This window comes from Aptenodytes patagonicus, chromosome 16 (assembly GCF_965638725.1).
Source record: "Aptenodytes patagonicus chromosome 16, bAptPat1.pri.cur, whole genome shotgun sequence".
Classification (NCBI taxonomy): domain Eukaryota; kingdom Metazoa; phylum Chordata; class Aves; order Sphenisciformes; family Spheniscidae; genus Aptenodytes; species Aptenodytes patagonicus.
In genome coordinates, this window is record NC_134964.1 from 6,730,183 (window position 1) to 6,751,528 (window position 21,346).

Here is a 21,346-nt window from a genome sequence, read left to right on the forward strand (position 1 = left end):
TTTAAAACACTTGAATAATTGGATTTTGGGACTGGCTGGCTTTGTCTCTTATCACAGGTATTTGCCTCAGCTCAGTGCAAACATGAAGATGTCATCCTTGCAATGAATTGCATTTTACAGCTGCCTTAATGTTCCCCCGAGTTTCTTTGGGACGGTGTAAGACGAAAGCCCTTTACAATGGCACCGGTGTTGTGAAAGAGCCCCCGTAGAGTCCTGCGTGTGCTTTTTGCATTTACAACAGCTGAGACGGCGTCTGGGCCTTGGCTTGTCATCTGTTAAATGTGGTCCCATCTGGCCCTGGGAGATCCCTGAGCCAGGGCACTGCTTTGATTAGAGCCGAAGGGGACCTCTGAGCCAGGCTGTCCCCGGTGTGGCACGCGTTGCTTCCACCCGTTCCCTTTGAAATCCTCTTCCCAGGGAAAACACGATAGCCAGGCTGCGTGGAGACTTCTGCGGGGAGTTTTCACTAGCAGTGAAGGACGTCCCCTGCCTGGCCTCCTACCAATGTTTCGTGTTGGACTGGAAAAGCCTTCTTAGCCTTAGATGTCCCAGCTGCTCTGGGGAGGAGGATGCTTGATTAGCTCACGAGGAGTCTCCTGAGAAGGGTTTCAACTCTCACTGACCTATCACTTGCTCTTAGAAAAGTCGCTTCTTTTCTGTGTGTCAGCTGCTCTATCTGTGCAAGGGGGCAGGACTGCCCGGTAAAGCTCTTGGAAATCAGCAGAGGGAAGAGCAAGGCTGGGCTTTATTAACACACAGAAAGGACAGACAGCTGCTCGGCTCCACGGTACCTTCAGCAGAGTGAACCCATGGGGAAGACTAAAGTCATGGGATGCTAACGGCTGGCCAGCCCTGGGACACAGAGCCTCCCTCCTGGCTGACAGCTGCCTGGGCTCCTCGCTTGGCTGCTCCCATCACCCTCATCTCAGAAATCTTGAAGACACCCAGAAGCCTTTCCCGCTGCAGCCGTCCTGCAGCGCTGCAGAGGGGTGCGTGTGACATGGCCGGCCGCGCTCCCTGCGGGCGCACCCATCCTTTCCCCTGCTTGACCTCATCCGTTTGCAGCTTCTGCCTCCAAATAGTGGTTTGAAAGGCTCTAATCGCAGCGCCTGATGCAATCTCCGGTTTGCTCCTGTCTTCGGGACGATTCGTTGTCCAAATCCTCCAGGCCTTGCTGCTCGATTTTTGTCCAGGAGCCAAATACTTGCACCTTCGTTAACCCCTTCCTTGGCCTCCCTTTGGAGTGGTTGCCGCTAGGCATTCATGGCTTTGGGGGGGTCTCGGGCTCCGGGGCTGCGGCAATAACGTGCTGAGAGGCGCTGCTTGGGGCCCCAGCGACTGCCGAGTTCAGAATGAAGATGTCTCTCCCAGCAATTCTCCCAGCTTGACGTTTGTTAAGGCCTTTAAAGTGTAATTGCCTAATAAAATGGCGCATGGGGGTTGGAGAAGAGTGCCGGCACTGGCGGGGAGGGGTGGCCTTTTCTGTCTGGGGAAGGGCAGGGTCGGGACATGTCCTCGACTCGGGGGGGGGAGAGAGGTTCCAGTTTGGTAGTAACAGTCTAGTGCATGTCTTGAAGGCCTCAGCAGCATGACATTAAAAAGAAGGCATTTAACATGGAAATCCCCAGAGGCGGAGATTAAAGTGAACAGGTGCTGGAAAAATGTTTCTGCATATTAGAACTTAATTAGATTTGAAAATGAATTCCAGATGGGCTAATTATGTGTGAGTTGTTGCAGGTTCTTTCTTGCAGGGGCAGGATTGTGTTTGGGAAGCTGATTCGGTTTGATTGGATTTGATTCCTGACTCTTGCGGTATCACCGAGATCTAGAAGCAGGTTAGCTTTCAGGTCCTGTGATCTCCCTGAAAAGGCTCCGCGTCTTCTCCTGCTCCTGTCAGAGCCAGAGAGATCTGAGGCCACGAGCCACCAGGCTTGTTGCTGAAATAACCACAGGGCCAACAACCTGTCATGTTCAAGGAGAAAAGATCCTTATCGGAATTGCTTTTAAAAGGAGCTTCAAAGACTGGAAGGTAGATTTTTTTTTTTTAACAAAGGGAACTGTTCCTAGGGACAGACGATGCTTGGGGAGGGGGCTTAGGAAGGGGGGCTGTTGCCTGGAGGGGAGCAGCGTGCCGGAGCCTGCTCGGGCGATGTCCGTCTGGGTGTACCGGGAGAGCAGAGCGTGAGAGCAGGGTGCTGGCTGCCACACCGCATATTTGTGCTGTGTAAATACTAGCGTAACCGAGAAATGCTGATAGCGGGGGAGTGGCGTACTGCGGGAGAGAATACAGCTCGGGAGAGGAGGGTGTCAGCCGTGGGCAGCTCATCCTGATGCACGGTGCTCGCTGGCTGAGCCCGAGGAATGCCGCTCAAAACCGTGCGGGGGTCACGGCCTCTCGCCGAGCTCCCCCAAACCACTGAGGTGTCGGGGTGACGGCTCCGCCGGCGTGCAGCGGCTCTGGGTCTGCCTCCAGCCACTGGGACTTCTGAGAGCTCAGTAAATGTAAACTTTAATGTAAGGTCCCTGATTGGAAATTATGGGCGTATGATTTATATGGGGCTCAATGAATGATTTATAACATGTTAAGTGATGATTTAGGTAGAAAATACAACCCCCTCTTACAGAACCTTTAATGAAAAGTGTCAGTTCTCATGAATTTATTTCTGAAGCTGTGTTTGAACTCAGCGTGTTTGACATAAATCACGTCTAATTGTCATTTTATGATTAATGAACATATGCTGGCCGTTTTTCTCCATAATTAAACTTTATGTTCAATTCGTCTGGCAAAGCAAAACAAGTTTACGCGCTGTGATATGCTGGCTCTTCAGGTCTGTGTATGAGAAAGTGCCTGGATTTCCAATACCCAAGCAGCAGGAGTTTGAGAGACTCGTGGCCGGTTTTGCAGAAAGTCGGGTTTGCCTTGGCTGAGAAAGCAGATGCGGCGCTGTCCCTCCCTTTTAAGACAGTAGTGCTCCTTAAATGGCATTTACACTGCTTAGATAATGCCAGGCACCTCTCCGATGGCGATGACTGAGGCAAACAAGACCAAGGTGGTTTGTGACCTTGGCTCACGAGGAAACAGAGGGCCTGGCTCAAGGAGTTACAGAGATCTCTAGCCCCGAGGAGCTGCAGGTAATTGGGTAGCTCTGCAGCACCCAGCCGTGCACGAGCAGGTTCTTTTCTGCACCCTTAGTGATCTGCCAGAGCTGAGGCTCCCCGGGCTCCTGTGTGGGCATCTCCAGGGCAGGATCCCTTAGGCTTCGCGCCACTTCCATGCTGAGGAATAATAAGACTCTTCTTCTTTCAGGACATAGACAAGTTTGGCAACGAGATCACACAGCTGGCTCGCCCGCTCCCGGTTGAGTACCTAATCATAGATGTAAGTATTTGCTGCAGTTGTTTGCTTGCAGCAGGAGATGGTCAGAGCGGAGTGACGTTCTTAACCCACCTCTAAAATTCACGTTGGAGGTGATTCACAGGACAGATTTTCTTTCTTTCTCCTTTTCCCTCTGCTGCCAGGTGTTTCTAGCGCAGAGGTTGGCATGCTCTGGGGTAACTGCAGTGCTCCTTGGGATCGGTGTGGTGCCAGGGAACACATTTACTTCCTGGGAAGGCACTGCCTGGTGTCTTATCACGGCTCCGAACTGGCACGTAGCCACGCAGCAGGGGAAGCAGCCAGCCCCACGGATACGTGTGCCGGGCACTACCTCGCGGGTAGCTAATTAGAGAGCTCCAGTTGTCTGTCTCTTAGCAGCAATTAAGAATCCAGCTGATTTTAGTGACTCAGCAGACCAGGTTGGTTGTACAGAAATGCCTTTTCTTGGGGGAGGGAGTTCACGCTACAGCACAGCTTGGCTGGCCTGCCCGTGAGCAAGCGCTGCCAGGCACTGGGGCACGGCTCTGCCCTTTGGCTTGAAAGGAAACTGTTACGGTGTGGAAGGCAGGAAAGCAAATAATTTGGATAACAGATGATATTGCTGGAGTTAGAGGTGGTGCCAATAACAATTAAATCCACCGGAGCAACTGGTCTGGTCCAGCTGCCCCTGGCACAGGCAGTGTCCCGCGGGCACAGGGAAGCTGGCAGCCTGGAGGCTTCCACTGGCTCGTCCTTCTTCCCTCTTCGCTATCTCCTGTGTGTGTCGCTTATCAGAGCGGTGCTCGGGCTGACGCTGGGACGTGTGATTCACAAAGAGAAATGTCGTGTCCGGAACAACGGGCCCATTGTGCGGGGCCTTCTGACGCCCCGTGCCAGTCGGCAGCGCTGGAGCATATTTATTACTCAAGTAGTAAAGGCATCTGTTTCCAGGCTACCTGGGGTGTAATTAAGATGAAAACAGATTGATGGAACATACATTTAGGAGCAGCCTGGAAAGCTACATTTCTGAAGCATCTTGTTTTGTCTCTTCCAAAAAAAAAAAAAGGGGAGGGGGAAAAAAAAAAAAGGCATTATTCCAGTTAATACTGTCCTGGCAGGTATTTCTGCATCTCTGCTTACAAAGGGCTTCGCCGACAGGGCCCAGCAGTCAGTAACTGGCACCAAAGCTTTAAAGCCCCCAGAATCGGGACTGGTTTAAATGTCAGAAGCTGGCCCAAACACTGGCTTGTGAGCTCAGTAACGTGGGCGCAATGTTGTATTACCCCGTTCCTCGTCCCTTCGGCGCAGGGTGCAGGGAGGAGGCAGGCTGAGCGCGCCCAGAGCATGGGGTCACTCTGTTCAATGAAGTGCAAAGGTATTTTCTTGGCACCCATTCCAGCCCCGAATGGAGCAGCACGGTCCCCTGGCTACCCCGTGGCCAGACGCGGGGGCCACGCTCTCCCCTGTCACCCCCTGGTGTTAAGGTGACCCCCAGGGTGACACCCCCAGCAGCAGCTGCCTGGCACGGGGCAGAGCTGTGCTGGGTGCTGCTGCGTCCCGGTGACCTTTGCCGAGAGGGATGCTCTCCACGGCATCGTGCCGTGCTCTTGTCAGGACCGAGCTCAGTACATCTCCCTCCAGCTTCGTTAGAAACGATTGCCAGGAGCTAAGAGGTGTGCTGGCTGGAATATCGCTTTAAATGTTAAAAGCTGTCAGAAAATCCCTGGTGTCATTGTCTTGCTGTCTTCCTGGCTGAGCTCTCATGTGTAGCCGTGGCTGCTCTCGGCTATCGGGAGCCTTGCTTCCCGCATCCCACTTGCCTCTCCTGCTGTCAGCACTCTGATCGTCCTTTCTTGGATTTTTAGATTACTACGACTTTCCCCAAGGATCCAGTCTACACTTTTTCTATTTCTCAAAATCCATTTCCCATCGAGAACCGCGACGTGCTGGGGGAAACTCAGGTAAGGAGTGATTCATAACAAAGCTGTGTTTAATACAGATAGGTCGTCTGTCTCCCTCGCACTTACTAATATCTGCAAAGGGACGGCTGCAGTTGTGCCCTTAAATCACCCCTTTGATGTTCAGTCCAGCGCTTGCCAAACACCTTCCTACGCGGAGCAGTGTCTGCATGCCGATCAGCCGGCTGGACGCCTTGCTCCCCGCCGGCTCGGTGATGGGGACCAGGGCTCCTCGCTCTGTGCCAGGGCTGGTGCCTCCCAGCCAGCACCAAAGAGGTCGGGGAGCTCCAGCCCCACGGTGACAGCATGGGACCCGCTTCTCCCTGCGGACGGGAGTGGGACGAGGGTCTGTTGCTCTGGCTCTGAGAGCACTGACTTCTCTTCCTGGATGGGTTTTTAAAACGCGGAGGCCATTTACTGCAAGAGGCCCGTAGCGTTGAGCAGAGGCAGCTGCCGGCCAGCTCGAGGCTCTCGCTGGGTTTTGCCAGCTCACGGAAGGCTCGAGTTGCTTTAAAGCAGCAACAGCTCGTTTCTTTAAGGAGGCCGTGCCAAAGATGTCAAAGGCTTCCTCCAAAAGTCATCACAAGAGAAGGGTCGCTGCCCGTTGTGGCTCTCTTGGCAGGACGGGAGAGGTCGGCTGTTCAACAACAGCTTTGGTCCTCGTTTCTGAGGATGCCCCAGGTTCAAGAGCAGAGAAAAAGAGGGAGTTGGGGAAGAAGGGGCTGCTTTCTCCTCATCTGCCTCTTTTCCTTAGCGACTGGGCTTTGAGCTGAGCTGACTGGCCTCTGCTCGGCGTCTCCGGGGTCTGGGATCCGCTCTGTATGCGCTGGAGGCGTTCAAGTGTTTGGATGGGAGAGCTAGTGTGGGCCCTAAGATCCTCTTCTCTGGCAGTTGTGAGCTGCAACTCGGTCAGCCAGTCTGGGATCTGATTTCGGGAGGGTCTCTGCACACTGCAGCCGATGCCCAAAAGAGACAGGAATGTTACAGTGTCTGTTAGCGGATCCAAATAGGAAAATAAAGTTATTACCTGGGGGGGGAAGTGACTTCTCTTTATTGCTTTCCCCTCTCTGTAGGACTTCCACAGCTTGGCCACGTACCTGTCCCAAAATACTTCCTCCGTTTTCCTAGACATGATTTCTGATTTCCATCTGCTCCTCTTCCTGGTCACAAACGAAGTCATGCCTCTGCGGGTACGTAACGGGGAGGAAAGGGTCGTGTCAGCATCACCCTCCCCGGGCCCCTGAACTCCTTGAGGGGTGTCACTTACGCGTGTGGAGGACAAGGACCCAGCCTGCCACCCCCGGGCACATCTCCCGGCTGGGTGCCTGTACGGGGCAGGCCGTGCAGCTGGCCCAACGCCTCTTCTTCCAGGCTGAGCTGTCGGCAGAGGGTTTAAAAAGTGAAACCAAAGCCCCGGCGTAGACCAAGGGCTCTCCACGCACGCTCGGAGCAGTGAGGGGGGGGGGCGGTTGTTAGCACGGTCACAGACCGGACAGAGCCAACTTGGCTGCGGCTCTGAGAGCTGGAAACGTTTTGAAAAATATCTCAGGATCAGAAATGCTTGTTGTAACGATAACGAGATCAGAGCCCCCAAATCTCGGTGAGGCCAATGACTTCCTGGCTGTGCGGCTCTGCCTCTCTTGGCTGGGCACCGGGAGCTTGGCGGCTGCCCAGGCCCCTGGTTCACATCTGCACCGCCGGACCTTCCTGGTGTAAAGCAGCACGCCAACGAAAAGGGACATGTGTTTGCCAGAGGCTTCGAGGGCGCCGAGGAGTGCGCATGTGCGGGGCAGCCAGGCTGACCCTGGGCAGCTGGAGATCAGGCCGGGACTGCGTGCGTGGCTGGGGCCGGGCACCGGCGTGCTCCGGCACGGCGGGTTTGCACCCCCGGGAGTCAGGCTCAGCCCCGCAGCGCCGGCACGCTCTCCCGCACGGGGCAGCGCGGTGGGTCGGCTGCAGCCTGGTTAGGTGATAACCTCCTCCACGCAGAGGAAAGGGAAGCGTTTGAGTTTTAGGGGTATGTCTGAACGCTGGGGGGAGCAGAAGGGATAAACTGCGTCTTGTTCCCTGCTGGTGAACGTCACTGGTGCAACCCAAAGGGGCAGCAGCTCAGACTCGCGGCTCTGTCTTGCTGTGGCTGGTGGAGGAGAGCAGGGAGGCGCTTCCCTGGTCACAGCTCCAGCCTGGGTGCCAGAGGAGTGTCCAGTGCCGATTTCCCTCTTATGGCTTCCAGGACAGCATCAGCTTGTTGCTGGAAGCCGTGAGGACCAAGAATGAGGAGCTCGCACAGACCTGGAAAAAATCAGAGCAGTGGGCCACCATCGAGCAGCTCTGCAGTAAGAGAGGGGGTCCCTCTGGGAGGGGGTCCCTCTGGGAGGGGGTCCCTTGTCCCTCGGGCCAGGGCTGGGCCGAGCTGGCCGGTGGCCGCGCGGTGCTGCTCTCAAGCTGCCGCGGAGCCTGCTGGAGGCTGGGGCGGGAGGAAGGCTGTTCCTCGGTCCCGAGCAGTCCCCGCCGCGCCGAGCGGGGAGTGGGGCTGGGCTTCGGGGCCGCAGTGCGGGGTCTGCAGTGCTCAGCTGTGGGGTGCTGAGATCTGCCACCACCTGGGAGCCTCCCCAGGGTGCCGGCCTTGGGGGTGAGGGCAGCATCTCGGCAGGGACCCTCCCACCTGGGTTGGGACAGGAAACTTGCTCTGGGTTTAGGCAAGGGACCTGCCTGGTCCCAGCGCTTCCCCCCTGCTCTGACTGGGCTCTTTCTCTCGCAGGCACAGTCGGTGTCCAGATCTCAGGACTACAGGAGTACGGTGCCATGGGCGGCTCGACGCACGCCGTGTCGGCAGCCATGTGGGCCTGCCAGCACTGCACCTTCATGAACCAGCCGGGCACGGACCACTGCGAGATGTGCAGCCTGCCCCGGACCTAGCCATGCCGGCGCGGCGGCAGACTCCAATACAGAGCAAACCCTCGAGCAGCTGGAGTGGTGCTTGTCCCTTCCCCATCCTCCCTTCCACTTCCCGCCATCAGGCACCCCAGGGTGCAGAGCCGGCCAGGGGGTGGCTCCAGCCCCTCCCCAGTTACTCCTCGCTCCCTTTTAGGGGCAGCCCCATAGTCGCAGCAGGAGCCGGGCGCCCTAGCTTTATCTTGATGCTGGTTCCCCGGCCCGGGAAACAAACGCTTAACCTCAGCCTTCGCCCAGCGGGGCCGGCCTGTCCCCCCGCCACCTCCAGCTGCTGTCCTGGCCTGCTCCTGGGTGAGCACTGGGGGCTCGGGGGGGGGCTATGGCCAGCCAGGGCACCTCCTTCCCTGCCCGCTTGCCTGCCCAAAGCAGCATCCCGGCGTAGCGGAGGTGACAGGGAGGCTTTGGCATCTCCCTGCCCCCACAGCTTTGCTCCCCTTTCCCTGCCCGCGTGGGTCACTGCCGCCAGCCTTGGGTGCCCGGGTACTGACAGCTTTCGCGCTAAACGGCCCCGACAGGGCGAGCAGACGACTGTTAACAGCGTTGGGCCAGACGGCAGCTCTGCCAGGCTGGGCCCCACGCCTTGGCAGCGCTCCCGGAGCAGGACGGCCCCCTCCCCCCCCCCCCCCTTTGGCACCGGGCAAGGGGTGGGCGTGTGCCAGTTCTGGGCTTGGCACCGCTCCTGCGGCACGCACGGCGCCGAGCCGTGCTCGCTCCCTCTCCTGCGGCAGAGATGCTTCGGCACCCAGCTGTGCGCGCTGAGGCTGGCGTGTGTTCGGCTGCCGGCTGGGCGCACCCCGTGTCCTCCCCATCCACCGCGGGGGCCGCGGGAGCGGTCTGTGTCCCCTGTGTGCCGCGTCGCTCCGCAGAGAGCTGTTCAGCTCCCGGGGAAGGTGCGAGGCGCCTCGGGCAGCAGCTCGTCCCCTCCTTTGGAGCGAGGCCGTGCGGGGGGAGCCGCGTAACTCGGGCACCCGCCTCGCCTCCCCTGTGCCCTGGCTCGGCGAGGGAGCCGGTGCCTTCCCCCGCGCCCACATCCCTTCTGAGCGCGCCCTCCCCGGTGCAGGGCCGGAGCTGGGGGTCGGGCCGTGCTCTTGCTGCTCTCTCTCCCCTTTAGACCCCGGCTGGGGGCTGCCCTGTGCCAGGGGGCTGGGGAGGGGGCCGGTAAGACACTTGCGGTGCCTCGGGGGCTCGGCCCTCCTCTTGCGGGGCCTCCGATCCACTGCCCCGTCCTGGAGACCCCCTGCCCTGGCGCTGCGGGTTCGGGCCTTAGTTAAATCCCCGGGGCACCGGTTCCAGCACTGCTCCGTGCCCTCCTCGTAGGAGGGAGGCGTGAGGCCCCATCCTGCGCCGGGACGGCACTGCCCCCGCCTTCTCCAGCCGGGCAGCGGGGTGGGCAGCACGGCAGGGACCCCCGGCACCCCTGTGCCTGACGGCCTCCCCCGCCCCTCGCTGCTGCTGGCGAGCGCCTGCCCGGGCTCCGCCGAAGGCTTCGTCCCGCCGGCGTTAGCGGAGCGGCCACCCGGCCCCACCGCGGGGCTCGCGGGTTGCTTTTCCCCTCGGTTTGTCGGTGTTTGGGGTTGCGGCGGCGTGCGGCGCCTGGACTGGACTGAGCCAGGCGCATGGTCTGCGAGTAACGTTGAATAAAAGCACCTGAAACGAGAGCCAGCGCCATGCCTCCTGCGCTCTGTTACCCACGTGGGGGCTGCGCCGTGCCAGAGCCGGGACACTCCGCTCTCCCGGTGGGACCGGGGTCGGGGGGGGGGACGGACACTGCGCCCCATCACTGGGCAGTCAGCGTCCCATCCCCTGCCCGCAGCTCTGCCGCGGCCGGACGGTCTGTTTGCAATCAGCGCCGGAGCCGCGTGCAGCCGGGCCCTGCGCCAGACCAGCGTGTTGAAAAGGGAAGACGGGAGCCACGCAGAGCCAGAGCCGGGGGAGCCGAGCCCGGCGAGCGGCTGCCTTGTCCGCACCGGCCGGGACCTCAGCGCAGGTAGGAGGCAGAAAGGGCTCCAACGGCACCGGGTCCCACGTGCCCGGCCCGGCCCTCGGGGACGCGACACCCCACGGCCACCCAGCCTCGGGGTCCCTGTCCCGGGGCCGTTGGGGACGCGGTGCCCCGGCTCCCTCCCGCCCGCAGCTGGGAGCTGGCCTGGGGCCGGGACCCTTCTCACCGCCCTCTCCCGTGGCAGTGGCATGTCGCGACTTCTCCCCCTCCTGCTCCTTGCGGCTCTGGGCTGCGCCGCCAAGCCGAAGCGGCGGCCGGCGGCGTGGGATGACGGAGCAGATGGTAACCCTCCGCCACTCGGGACCCCCTCCCCGCCAGGCAGGGGCTGCCGGCGCTCGGGTCCGGGCAGGACCAGAGCTTCCCTGCCAGACCCCTGCCTGAAGGCGGGCAGCTGCCCCCAGGTGTGGAGCCGGAGGGGCGCTGGGGCGGGGGTCCAGCCCGCGGCCGGGCTCCCGGGGCTGCTCGGGACCCTGCCCTGGCCAGCCCGTCCCTTCCGGTCCCCGCAGCCAAGAGGGCACCGGCGAAGGGCTGCGCCAACCTGACGCTGGTCCTGGACAACTGGAAGTTCGCCATCACCTCCCAGATGAGGAACCTGCTGCTGTTCGACCACCAGACCGTGCTGCCCGACTACGGGAGGTGAGGGGCTGCGGGGGCTGGCGATGCCCCTCCGGGGGGAGGAGCTGGCGGGGGTCCCGCGCCCTCAACCCCTCTCCCCCGAGCAGGATCCGGTCGCTGTCGGGGGCCCTGGACGATCTGTACCGGGACTTCAGCGCCCTGAAGGAGCAGCTGGGGCGGCTGTCGGCACGCTTCGCTGAGGTGGAGGCCTTCGTGGACCAGCTGAGCCGGACCCGCGGCCCCGCCGCCGCCCCCCCGCGCCGCCGGGGGCTGCCCCAGCCCCGACCCCCCGCAGTAGCCGCCCCACGCTCCAGCATCGGCCCCGGCACCCAGGGGGGCACAGCACGGCGGGCACCAGCTTGAGGGGCCCCAGCCGAGCCGGGGGGGGGGGGGGGGGGGGGGGTGTCCATCCCAGCGGCTGGGTCATGCCCGCACCCACGGGGCGGGGGAGGGGGGGGCGGCCGTGGGTCAGGGTCAGGCCCGTGCTGTGGGGCAGGCCTCTGCCCCCCCCGGGGGGGTGCCCAACCCGGCCCCCGCTAGCCGTTAATAAAGCCGCTGCCGCCAGCATCGCCTCGCTCCTCTCTGCGCCTCCGCCACGGCGGGTCCCAGCGCCCCCGGGGTGGGGGCTTCACCCACCCCACACCCCCCCCGGTACCGACTCCGGGGGGTGCTGGCCCAGGCCCGCCCATCGCGGCTTTACGGCCTGTCGCAAACTCCCCGCCCATTGCGGCGACCGCCGCGCAGCCGTAAAGCGGAGCCGCCCGCGCCCCCCTGCCCGGTACCCGCAGCCCCGCCGGGAGACGATGGGGGGGAGGGGGGGGGTTGGGCTGGGGGGAGCTGGGAGGGGGGGGTCTGAGGGGAGGGTTTGGGGGGGGTCGGGCTGTGGGGGCCGGGCCTGTGGGGCGGGGCTGGGGGCTGTGGGGCTGAGGCCGAGGGGCCTGGGATGGGGAATGGGGGGGTTGGGGGAGTGGGCTTGATGCTGGGGGGGGCGGGATGGGGCTGTGGGGATGGGCCTGGGGCGGGGGGGGGGCTGAGGGTCTCGGCCTGCTGTATGGGGGGGTGGGCGTGGGTCTGGGCCTGCGGTATGGGCGGGGGGTGGGGGGGGAACGTGGGTCTGGGCCTGTGGTATGGTGGGGCTGTGGGGCCGGGTTGCCGCATGCCTGGAGCTGTCAGTGGTCCCGGGGAGGGGGGGGAGACGGGCTCAGCCTGCACCCCAGGCTGAGGGTGCCCTTCCCCTTCGGTGCCCGCTCGAGCGTGGGCGCCCCCTTCCCCCCCCCCCAGCGCTGACCCCCGTCCCCGCACCCCCAGGCTGGCACCGCGACCCTCCCGGCACCATGGCGCACGTGGGCCACAGGGTGGATTACCTGGCCGGCTTCTGCTGCCCGGTGGGGGGGCTGGTGGCGGGCAAGCCCCGGGTGCTGTGCCACGAGAATGAGATCTACCTCTCCAACGGCAGCGAGTTCGTCTACGTCTACGACCAGGAGGGAAAGGTGCTGAAGGTGAGCGGCCTGGCAGGGCGGGGGGCTTCATCCCGCGTCCCCCGTGCCAGGAGGGTGCTCTGGGGCCGGTGTCCCGCAGGACCGGTGTCCCGGGACAGGGTGAAGGTGGCAGGGACACCAGTCGTCTCCCCCTTCCCTGGTCACCCAGTCTGGGGCCAAAGTCCTTCCTGGGGTCCCTCTGTCAGGGTCCCCCATCCACAAACAAACTTCACGAGCAGCGCCAGACCCCCTTACCCAGCTCCGAGGCCCCTTCTGGGGGCGGGGGGTGCTGCCGTCTGGCCCTTCTCCTAAAATTGTGAGACGAACATTAATTAAACTAGAAAGGGGTTTTTTCCCTCCCCGAGCGAAGTGACGTCTCTTTTATTTCTCACCTACAAAGGGTTTCGCTATTGTCTTTGCTGTGACTAACAGCAGTCATCGTGTTGAGTTATACACGGCTTCTTTTTTTAATTTGTTCTTATTATCATTTTTAAGAAAACCATCGCTGTAATATCAGGATTTGCCTCCTACACTGTGCTCCTTCTCGGGAAAGTAGATCATGTACCGGCTTTCTGATCGCTATTTTCTTTCCCCTCGGGGAGCGTGAGGGACGGGCTGCCTCGTTACCTGCAGCCCCTCTCCCAACCCCCTGCCGCTCTTTGCCGAGGGCGGCTGCCCCTCGCCCAGGAAAGCCCAGCCGGGTCCGCGAGCTGCGGTGCTGGGATAGATTTATTCCTGGAAATTGTTTGTAATCTGCGTTTGCAGGAAATAACCGCTTTAATTCGCAGTTGCGTCGGGGTTGCCCAGGAGGGAGCGTTGCCCAGCGAGCCGTTTCTTTCTTGACCCCGCGCGGGTGCGGGTGAGCAGGGCCCTGCCCAACCTGGCAGCGTGGGCACCCTGGCTCCCTCGGCGCTCGCACCCGCGCCGAGCAGCCCCGTCCCCGCCAGCCGGGTGCCGTAGGAAGGTGACGTTTCTTTCTGCTTTTCCACCCAGGCCGTGTACCGGTGCCCCGACCAGGTGTGGCACGTGGAGCTGCTGCCCCAACCCCGGCAGCTCTACATCCTCTGTGCCCACAGCGGCATTTACTGCGTCTCCCTGGACCAGCAGAGCAGGTGAGCCGGCTGCCAGCCCCGGGGACGCGAGCCAGCCCCGTGCCATTAGCCCTGGAGTCCCGGGGCCGCTTCTCGCGGCTGGGGTGACGCGTTGGGCCTTGCCCAGCCCCTGGCTTCCGCCGCTGCCCTCTCCCTGCCCGTCCTCCCGCAGGCACGGGAAGCGTTACGCGGTTTGAAGCTCTGGCTCTCTCCGGATCGCCGCTCTTGCAGCAGATGCTAAAAGCTGTGCTGCGGGGAGCTTGTTGCCGAGGGCCAGGGTAAGAGGCGGCCAAGGGAAGCGCTGGCTTCGCCCCACGGCTTGGCTGAGAGTTCTTCCCTGTTTGCCTGAAGGTTAATGGAGCAGACGGATGGCGATGGCCAAGAAAGCAATTGCCCTTCCGGCGTCTTCCCTGTGGACTCAGACGCCTGCATCTTCCCAGACTCCAGCCTGTGCATGTTCACTCTGCTCAACAACTTCGTCATCACCTTGTCCCAGGCTCACGGCAAATGGTGGATGAAACTGCACGAGCTTCCGCGCCCCGAGCAGGAGAGTCCCCCGTACCGGCAGGTCAGCGAGGTGGGCTTCTGCCCCGGCCCCCAGCCCGGGGACGAGGGGGACGGCCCGCCCTCCCGTTTCCTGCCCGTCCTGTGCTGCGCGTCCTCCCCAGGCACTGTGGGGTCCGGGGAGGGGCTGTGGTGCTCGGGGGGCTTCGTGCTGGAAGAGCCCCTCTTCAGCCTGCTCTTCGGGATCGACGCTGCCATGCTGGAGTCTCCTATGATCCTCTGCGGCTTCCCGGACGGACAGCTCTGCTCCGTGCCACTGAAGGCCCTCAGCTCTTCGCCGGCCGTCGATGGCTGCCATGACGTTTCGAACCAAGACCCGCCCGTGAAGATCCTCCATCATTTGGAAGAGCCCATCGTCTTCATCGGGGCCTTGAGAACGGAGCGGAGGGCGGCGGAGGATGCCGAGGACGAGCAGCTCTTCGGAGACGCTGGCTGTGACTGCGTGGTGGCCGTGGGCCACTACGGGAAGATGGTGGCCGTCAAGGCGGATCAGAGGGAGGAGGCGACGGTGCCGGAGCTCAGGGAGTACTACTTGCGCGGGCCTATTCTCTGCGCCGCCTGCGGCAGCGGCAGCCGGATGTATTACAGCACGCACTCGGACATCTCCGCCGTCGACCTGGACTGGGTCGGCGATTCCTCCGACCCCGAGGACGTGGAGAGCTGCGCCGGCGTCCTGCCTCCCGTCCTGTCTCCGGCCAGTTTAAGTATCTGTAGCGTTGTGGCTCTTTCCTTGTCTTCTCGGGCGTCAGAAGGTACTGCCGGCAGCGGGGCGTGCGCTGGGTCTTGGGGTGGAGCGGGGCAGGATAGCTGCCTATTCCGGCCCGTACGTCTCCACCCCTCCTTACGGTCCAGATTGGGCTCCGTCCTCCATCCGTTCTTGTTGACTCCCCTCGTTTTTGTAAGTCGTTTCTGTCGAGCATGCCGACTCTGGGCTGAACGCGAGGCGTGCTCGCAGCTCCGGCTCTTCCCCGCCCGCTCGCGGTTCCTCTCTGCTCGGCGTCGCAGGAGGCGGCCGGTCCGCGCAGGTTCCCACGGGATGCTCGCAGCAGCTCTGCCTGTCCCCTTGGGCTCCCCGCACGGGGGGCAGCCTGTGGGGAGCCCTGGGCGAGCTGGGACGAGGCTCGCTCCGGAAAGAGGTTTCAGGCGTGCTGCTGTCTGGATCGGGGGCTCCTGCGTGGCCGCTCGGAGCCTGCACGCGCTGCGCTCTCCAGCCCCACAGCTTGGGTGCTAACCTCCCCCCCCTCCGGCGAGGGCAGCGTGCGGTGCCTGACCACAGCCTGGGCGCAGAGCAAGGTGCGGTGCTCGCCCTCGGGAGTGGAGGAAGGGAGCGGAGGGCCTAGACGGGGGGGAAAGCATCTCGTAACCGTAGCTGAGCCCCTTGCATGGGGCAGCACAAGGAGCAAACGGGGCCAGAACAGGCAGGCGAGCGAGGAGAGGCTCCTGGGGCACCCAGGTGAGAGCAAGGCAGGCAGCCCTGCCCGCACCCGGCCCCGCTCGCTGCCCACGGAGCTGCATGCGGCTCGCTGCCGGGGACCCTGCATGGCAGCGCTGGCTCCCGGGGCGCTGCGGCCCCGCCGGCGCCTCCTCCAGCTGCTGCTGGCCTTGGCTTGGGGGCGGCCAGCTCTGGGAAGCATGGCTGGGGCGGCGGGGCTGTCAGCGAGCAGGAGCAGTGGCGACAGGACAGGCAGGAGGGGGACTTTTCCCTTCCGTGGGGCGGCCCCTTCTCGGGGAGTTGCGTGCGAGGTGGGCGTGCTGTCATGGTCCGTGTCCTGTCTCCGTTGTACCCCTCTGCAGGTGGAGGCGATACCTCCGTCTCCCGCTGTCTTGGGGCAGACGGTGCCGTCCTGTGCTCCCCCGTCCCCTTGCGTCCACCCCCCCCGCCCCCCAGCCATCAGGGAAGCCCCGGCTGCCTTCCCGGCCCCCCCGCCACCCCCCCTCATTGCCTGACCTGCCCCTGTCTCTGCCCCGCAGGTGAATCGGAGCTGCTGGCCTTGTCTGCCAAAGGCCGCCTCATGACCTGCGGCTTATGCAGCCCCGAGGACGCTGACGTGGGGCTGACGCCTGCCGAGGCCGGCCGGAGGATTAAGGAGCTGCTCTCCGGGATAGGCAACACCTCAGAGAGGTAAAGGGCAGGGCTGCTCGGCACCTCGTGCTCGTGCTTTTACTCTGCGAGCTGCCGGGTTTACGGGCACCGAGCTGGGGTTTCGTGCATCGGCTGTGAGGTCTCTGGCAGTAACTGCTCCAGCATTTACCTTTCCGGAGTGCAGGAGCCTGGCTGGGAAGCCCCCCCCGACCTCAACAGGATAAAAATAGTGTTTAAGGGTGCTGCGGGCGGGCTGGTGTTTACAGCCTCGGCGGCAGAAGGTGGGAGAGGCAGGGTGCCAGGCGCTCCCAGACTTGGGAGCACTTGCCAAGTCCGCGGTAACAGGCAGGGCAGGCGCGTGCCTCTGGCCTCCGCGGCCATCTGCATGTGGGGAGGGGACGCAGACGAGTCCCCCTCTCTTCGCAGGGGGATTCCCGGGGTCTGGCTGGCTGGAGCCACTCCTCAGGGTCAGCTCAGCCGATGGGGGCTCATGGGCAGAGCGGCCCTGCAGGCAGCGTGGATCCTGGCTGCCTTGGAGAGGGAGCCGGAGAGTTCCCGGGGTGGCTCAGGGCGCCGGGCTCGTGCCGGGGGCTGCTCGGCTCGTCTGCCGTGGGGGCGCAGTGCCCTTCGTGAGCAGCCTTTGGCGCTGGCCTCTGCCATCCTCCCGTCGCTGACCCCGCGTCCCGGCTGCCGTCCCTCCTGCTATTTCAGCACCGACGCTTTATCCTTGCAGAGTTTCCTTCCTGAAGAAGGCGGTGGACCAGAAGAACCGAGCCCTGGCCAGCCTGAACCAGGTGATGAACGTGAGCGCAGCTTTGCTGTCCAGCCAAGAAGGCCAGAAGCCCATTGCTTGCACTGTCACTGCCAACTGGAGCTGCCTCCTGCTCCAAGATACCGTCACCATCTCCTGTCTGCTGGAGAACTGCAGCGAGTACAGCCTGGAGGAGGGCTGGACCCTCTGCGTTCAGCTCCTGGCCAGCCCCTGTGCCTTAGAGGAGGAGTCTGTGGATTCGGCCACCACTTTCACCTTCCCCATCGACCAGCTCCTCCCCGGGAACAAGAGGGAGCTGACGCTGCCCCTCGGCTCCACTGCAGACACCAAGCTGGACCTGCCTCTGACCATCTCCTGTGCCCTCTACTACAGTTTACGGAATATTTTGGGCAGCGGCTCTGACTCCTCTGAAGCCCTGGACGACCTCCTGCCGGACGACTCGCCCATCCTCTCCCCGGACAGAGAGGGGATCTGCCTGCCCCTCAGCGAATGCACCATTGACATGCTCCAGTGCCTCCGTTTCGAGAGCAGCGCCCCCAGGCCAGATGCCTCCCCACCGGCAGCAGCCCCCCCTGCTCCCCCGGACCCTGTGGAGACCTTCCTCAAAGTATCCCGGGAGCAGACTGAACCCGAGGGGGTGAAAGATGGCGAGCTGCCGCACGCCCCGGGAGAGGGAAACCCACCCCCCTCGGCGGCGTCCATCAGGGTGTCCTCGGAGCTGCTGAAAAACGCGCTGAAAACCTCCGGGTCAGGTGGGTCCCTGGAGAGGAGCATCCCGGGAGCTCCTGGGGTATCTCCTTGGGGAGAGGCGCTTGCTTTCCAGCTTGTGGCCGGCCCAGGAGAGGCCAGGATGGCACTGTCGCAGCCCGTGCATGCAGGCTGGGGCGGTCAGCAGCCCCTTTCTTGGGTGAGGAGGGCTGCGTGACCCCGCGCAGTCACTACCCCAGCATGCGTCTGCTCGTGGGCTGGCACGTGGACGCGATGGCAGTCGCGTGGCCAAGCTCGGCTTGTCTCAGCGGGGAGGGGAACGGCCCCAGTGTCAGCCCTGGCCTCGCAGGGGAGGCACCAGGCACGTGCTGCTCCATCCTGCATCGCTCTGGCCTGAGCGGGGCTGCTGAGCCGCAGGGATGGCGTTCGTCGGCGTAACAAGTTCCGCTTTCTCTCCTTTCATCCCCAGATGTCCCGCTGAGCTGTGCCACGCTGCGCTGGCTGCTGGCTGAGAACGCCGGGGCCGAGGCGCTGAGCAGCGGGGAGGTGGCATCGGTGCGCGGCGCGGCACCGGATGGAGGCGAGGTGCAGCTGCTTGTCCGAGAGGCAAGGAAGGGGTTAGCCCTGCAGAGAAACTCCCCGCGCCCCCATCCCACGGAACCGGCTCTGTCCCACAGCCCCTCGCTCATGCCAGGGAGCTGGGTGATGTATGGCCTTGCTGTGCTGACCCCAGGCTGTTGTCCGTGGGTCCGGACGCCTGGGTGCTGCGTGGGGCCTGCTGGCTGCCTACGCTGTGGGGCTGGGGCTTGCGTGCTGGGCTGGACGGGCTGCGTTGCCGGTCCCCCCTTCTCCCAACCCTGGACTTCCCAAAGGCAGTGGCCACTTCTGTCCCTCTCCGGGCGGGTATGTGTCCCCCAGATGATCTCGTTTCCCCGCCAGGAAGGGCAGTGGGCTGCTGCTGTGTCCCTGCGCGGCAGGCTGGCCTTGTGAGGGCAAAGGCAGATGCCCCCTCCCCTCCCAGCATCCCTCTGCTGATCCGCAGGATCCTTGCGGGCACTCTTTGCCTCTGCCTTTCCTCCGGAGCGGTGTGGCTCCCGCTCCTGCCTGTCTCCTGCCCAGGCTCGGCTGCAGGAAGGAATGGGCTTTCCCTCCTGCTTTGGCCGGCTGCGCTTTGCTGGCTCTGCAAAGCGAGGGGAAAACGTGGCTGGATTTGGGGTGTAAATCTGATCCACTGCAGCTCGTCCCCCTTTAATGCGAAAATCCCCCTCTAAGCGCAAAGGAAAAATACTAATTGCTGCCCAGCTCTCCCACCGCAGCTAGCTGACCCCGTGCCGAGGGGCCCAGCCGCCTGCGTGCTGGCAATGACCCGGCTCAGGTTGGTTCACGCTTGGGAGCACTAATATCGCCAATGTGATTAGTGACAGCGTTAATTCTCCCTTGGGCTAAGCCTGCCGGATTAAATCCGCTGGGGTGGCAGCCTGTGTCTCGTCAGGGAACGGGCATCTGCTCACCCCCAGCGGCACCGGGCGAGACCGGCGGCCGCTCTCCTGGCTGTGGTACCCGCCTCTGCCGCCACTCCCAGCCGGGGTCGGAGGAGCGGGTGAGGGCTCTCCTGGGGCCCGATGGCCACCGGGGCCGGGCTGGGGGCAAATGCCCCTCAGAGGGGCTGGGCGAGGGGTCTGATGCGCCCAGCTGGGCTGGCAGCGTCTCTGCTGCATTTGCCCGTACCAGGCCAGAGAGCGACTGGGTTGGGGGAGTGCAGGGAGTAGGGATGGGGGAGGAGAGCCTCCCGGGGAGCCCGGTGCCCATGAGGAGGGGTCCTGGGGCCGCCCTCGCCCCTTCCCCTGCCTGGTGATGATTGCAGTGGGGATGTGCTTGCTGTTCCAGGTGGCCATGAACGACCTCAGCCCGGCAGGTCCCATCCAGGCCGTGGAGATCCTGATGGAGAGCCCGTCCCTGGCCGACATGTGCAGGATGCACCACGCCGTCATCCGGCGCATCCAGGTACGCTCGGCCGCTGCGGCGGGGCTGTGCCGCTGGCTCCAGCAGACGTGGCCCTGGGGGGCAGCGGGGGGACCCTAAGCAAGCCAAAACCCCGGGGGCCAAAGCCTGGGGCCGCAGCCGGGTGCTCCGGGAGGGTTTCTCTGGCACCACCGTGTGGCAGACCAGCCTGGCATGGCCCGGCCTCTGGCAGGGCTGGGGAGGGAGACCGTGGTGGACCCCGCTCCCTTCCTGAGCCCCGGCCTCGGCTCTGGGTGTTTGGGCCATGGAGCGCCGGGAGGTGCCTGCTGTCCGCCCCAGGAATGGGCCCCGGTCAGTTTGGCAGCTAAACAGAGCGGGGCCCCTGCGGCATGTGGAGGCTGGCAGCCTTCCCAGAGGTGCTTTGGCGCCGGTAAGCGCCGTGCCAGGCCTGGGGAGAGCAGGGCAGTGCAGCTGCCAGGTGGAGACCTGCCTCCTGCCCGGAGCTGTGGTCAGGGCTCCCCGGGGCTGGGTGCTGCCGCAGCCGGCTCTCCCGGTGCCCGCCCCAGCAGAGCTCTCCGCTCCCCGCAGGCGCTGGTGCTGGAGCAGGCAGCACAGGGCTCGGGGCCCCCCGACCTCCGCATGCAGTACCTGCGCCAGATCCAGGCCAACCACGAGGTGAGCTGCGAGCCCACGCCGGGGGGTGATGGGCGCCCACCGTGCCCTGGTCCCCTCCCCATGGGGTGCACGCCCTCAGGACCCCCTGCCGCAGCCCCGAGCCGATGCACATCTCTCAACCTCCATCTCCCTTGCGCAGATGCTGCTGAAGGAGGCGCAGACACTGCGTGACCGGCCGCCCCTCGGCGAGGAGGGAGCTGCGACGGCGGAGAAGCTCCTGCACATCTACAGGCAGCTGCGCAACCCCAGCCTTGTTCTCCTGTGAGCAGGGGAGCGGCCAGCGCGCCCCGGGGGCCCCCGAGCCCCGCCGGCCGGGGTGGGTGCCCACTGGGCCAGTGGTGGGGAGAGACCCCGCCGGAGGAGGAGCGGGCCCCGGCGGGAGGGCTGGCGGCGAGGGCAGGGAGGCCGCGGCGGTGGTCCGGGTGGGGGGGGTGTGTGTGCGTGTGCGTGTTTCGTGGTCGTGTTGTCGGCAGCACCGGAGGGTGGCGGGGCTCCGGTGGCGTCTCCCCAAGAGCTGCCTGGCGGTAAGAGCGGGGGCTTCTGGGCTGGCCCGGCCCGGCCCTGCCGCGCCCCCAGCCCAGCCACGCCGGCGGGCAGCCCCCGGAGCCGTGCTGTCTTGTGGATCGTTCTAGCCGTGGTAGTTTAGTGCTCTCCCGGCGGCCGCTGCGCCGTGCCGGCTGTGGGCTGTGCCCCCGTGCCGCCTTGCCTTTCAGGATCAGGACAAACAGGGTGCTGTGCCAGGGTGCCCAGCGGGTGCCCGCCCGGGGGAGCCCCGTTTTCTGCTGGGCAGGGGAGGGGGTTTTCCGCTCCCCCGTTGTTTCTATAAATGATCTTGTATTTCTGTGGTGGTGCAGCGTGTTTTGGCCCAGTCCTTCCCCGCACCACTCCAGTGTCTGTAAATCTGTCGTCTGCCATGAAAACGATCGTGCCGCTCAGCGAGTGCCCGTCTCTTTTCCTTTCCATCTCCCAGCACAGCCCTGCCAGCTCCGTGGGGGGCTGCGACCGCCGGCCCCCGTGGCCCCACCGCATTCGGGGTGATGCTGCTGGCTGCAGCCCCGGGGCCGTACCCTGCGCTCGGTGTTGGAAGCACCACGTCTTCCTCGCCCCGTATCACCCTGCCCACCTGGG

The 21,346-nt window shown here is 63.8% G+C and overlaps 3 protein-coding genes across 4 annotated transcripts in view; all 3 read left to right on the forward strand.

Moving 5' to 3' along the window:
* Positions 1-9,926, forward strand: part of NPLOC4 (NPL4 homolog, ubiquitin recognition factor) — a 31,643-nt gene extending 21,717 nt beyond the window's left edge. The window contains exons 13-17 of the mRNA XM_076353467.1: positions 3,308-3,379; positions 5,221-5,316; positions 6,387-6,503; positions 7,547-7,649; positions 8,075-9,926. Coding sequence (XP_076209582.1) covers positions 3,308-3,379; positions 5,221-5,316; positions 6,387-6,503; positions 7,547-7,649; positions 8,075-8,232 — 546 coding nt within the window. The 3' untranslated portion in view covers positions 8,233-9,926. The remainder of the gene's footprint in view (positions 1-3,307; positions 3,380-5,220; positions 5,317-6,386; positions 6,504-7,546; positions 7,650-8,074) is intronic.
* A 281-nt stretch (positions 9,927-10,207) lies between these two features.
* On the forward strand, positions 10,208-11,248 carry LOC143168034 (uncharacterized). Its single transcript, XM_076354116.1, has 4 exons — positions 10,208-10,255; positions 10,455-10,552; positions 10,777-10,906; positions 10,993-11,248. Exons 2-4 carry the CDS (start codon positions 10,459-10,461, stop codon positions 11,246-11,248), a joined length of 480 nt encoding a protein of 159 aa, XP_076210231.1. The 5' UTR covers positions 10,208-10,255; positions 10,455-10,458.
* A 366-nt stretch (positions 11,249-11,614) lies between these two features.
* Positions 11,615-21,153, forward strand: FAAP100 (FA core complex associated protein 100). Of its 2 annotated transcripts, XM_076353830.1 has the most exons (10): positions 11,615-11,663; positions 12,194-12,384; positions 13,357-13,475; positions 13,806-14,770; positions 15,990-16,140; positions 16,835-17,625; positions 18,051-18,187; positions 19,469-19,585; positions 20,132-20,218; positions 20,358-21,153. In XM_076353830.1, the coding sequence occupies exons 2-10, from the start codon at positions 12,220-12,222 to the stop codon at positions 20,481-20,483; spliced, it is 2,658 nt and encodes an 885-aa protein (XP_076209945.1). In that variant the 5' UTR covers positions 11,615-11,663; positions 12,194-12,219; the 3' UTR covers positions 20,484-21,153. The 2 variants fall into 2 exon arrangements, with proteins under 2 accessions (XP_076209945.1, XP_076209946.1); XM_076353831.1 differs by lacking the exons at positions 11,615-11,663; positions 12,194-12,384; positions 13,357-13,475 and having other exon boundaries at positions 13,901-14,031; positions 14,123-14,770.
* Positions 21,154-21,346: the final 193 nt, after the last annotated feature.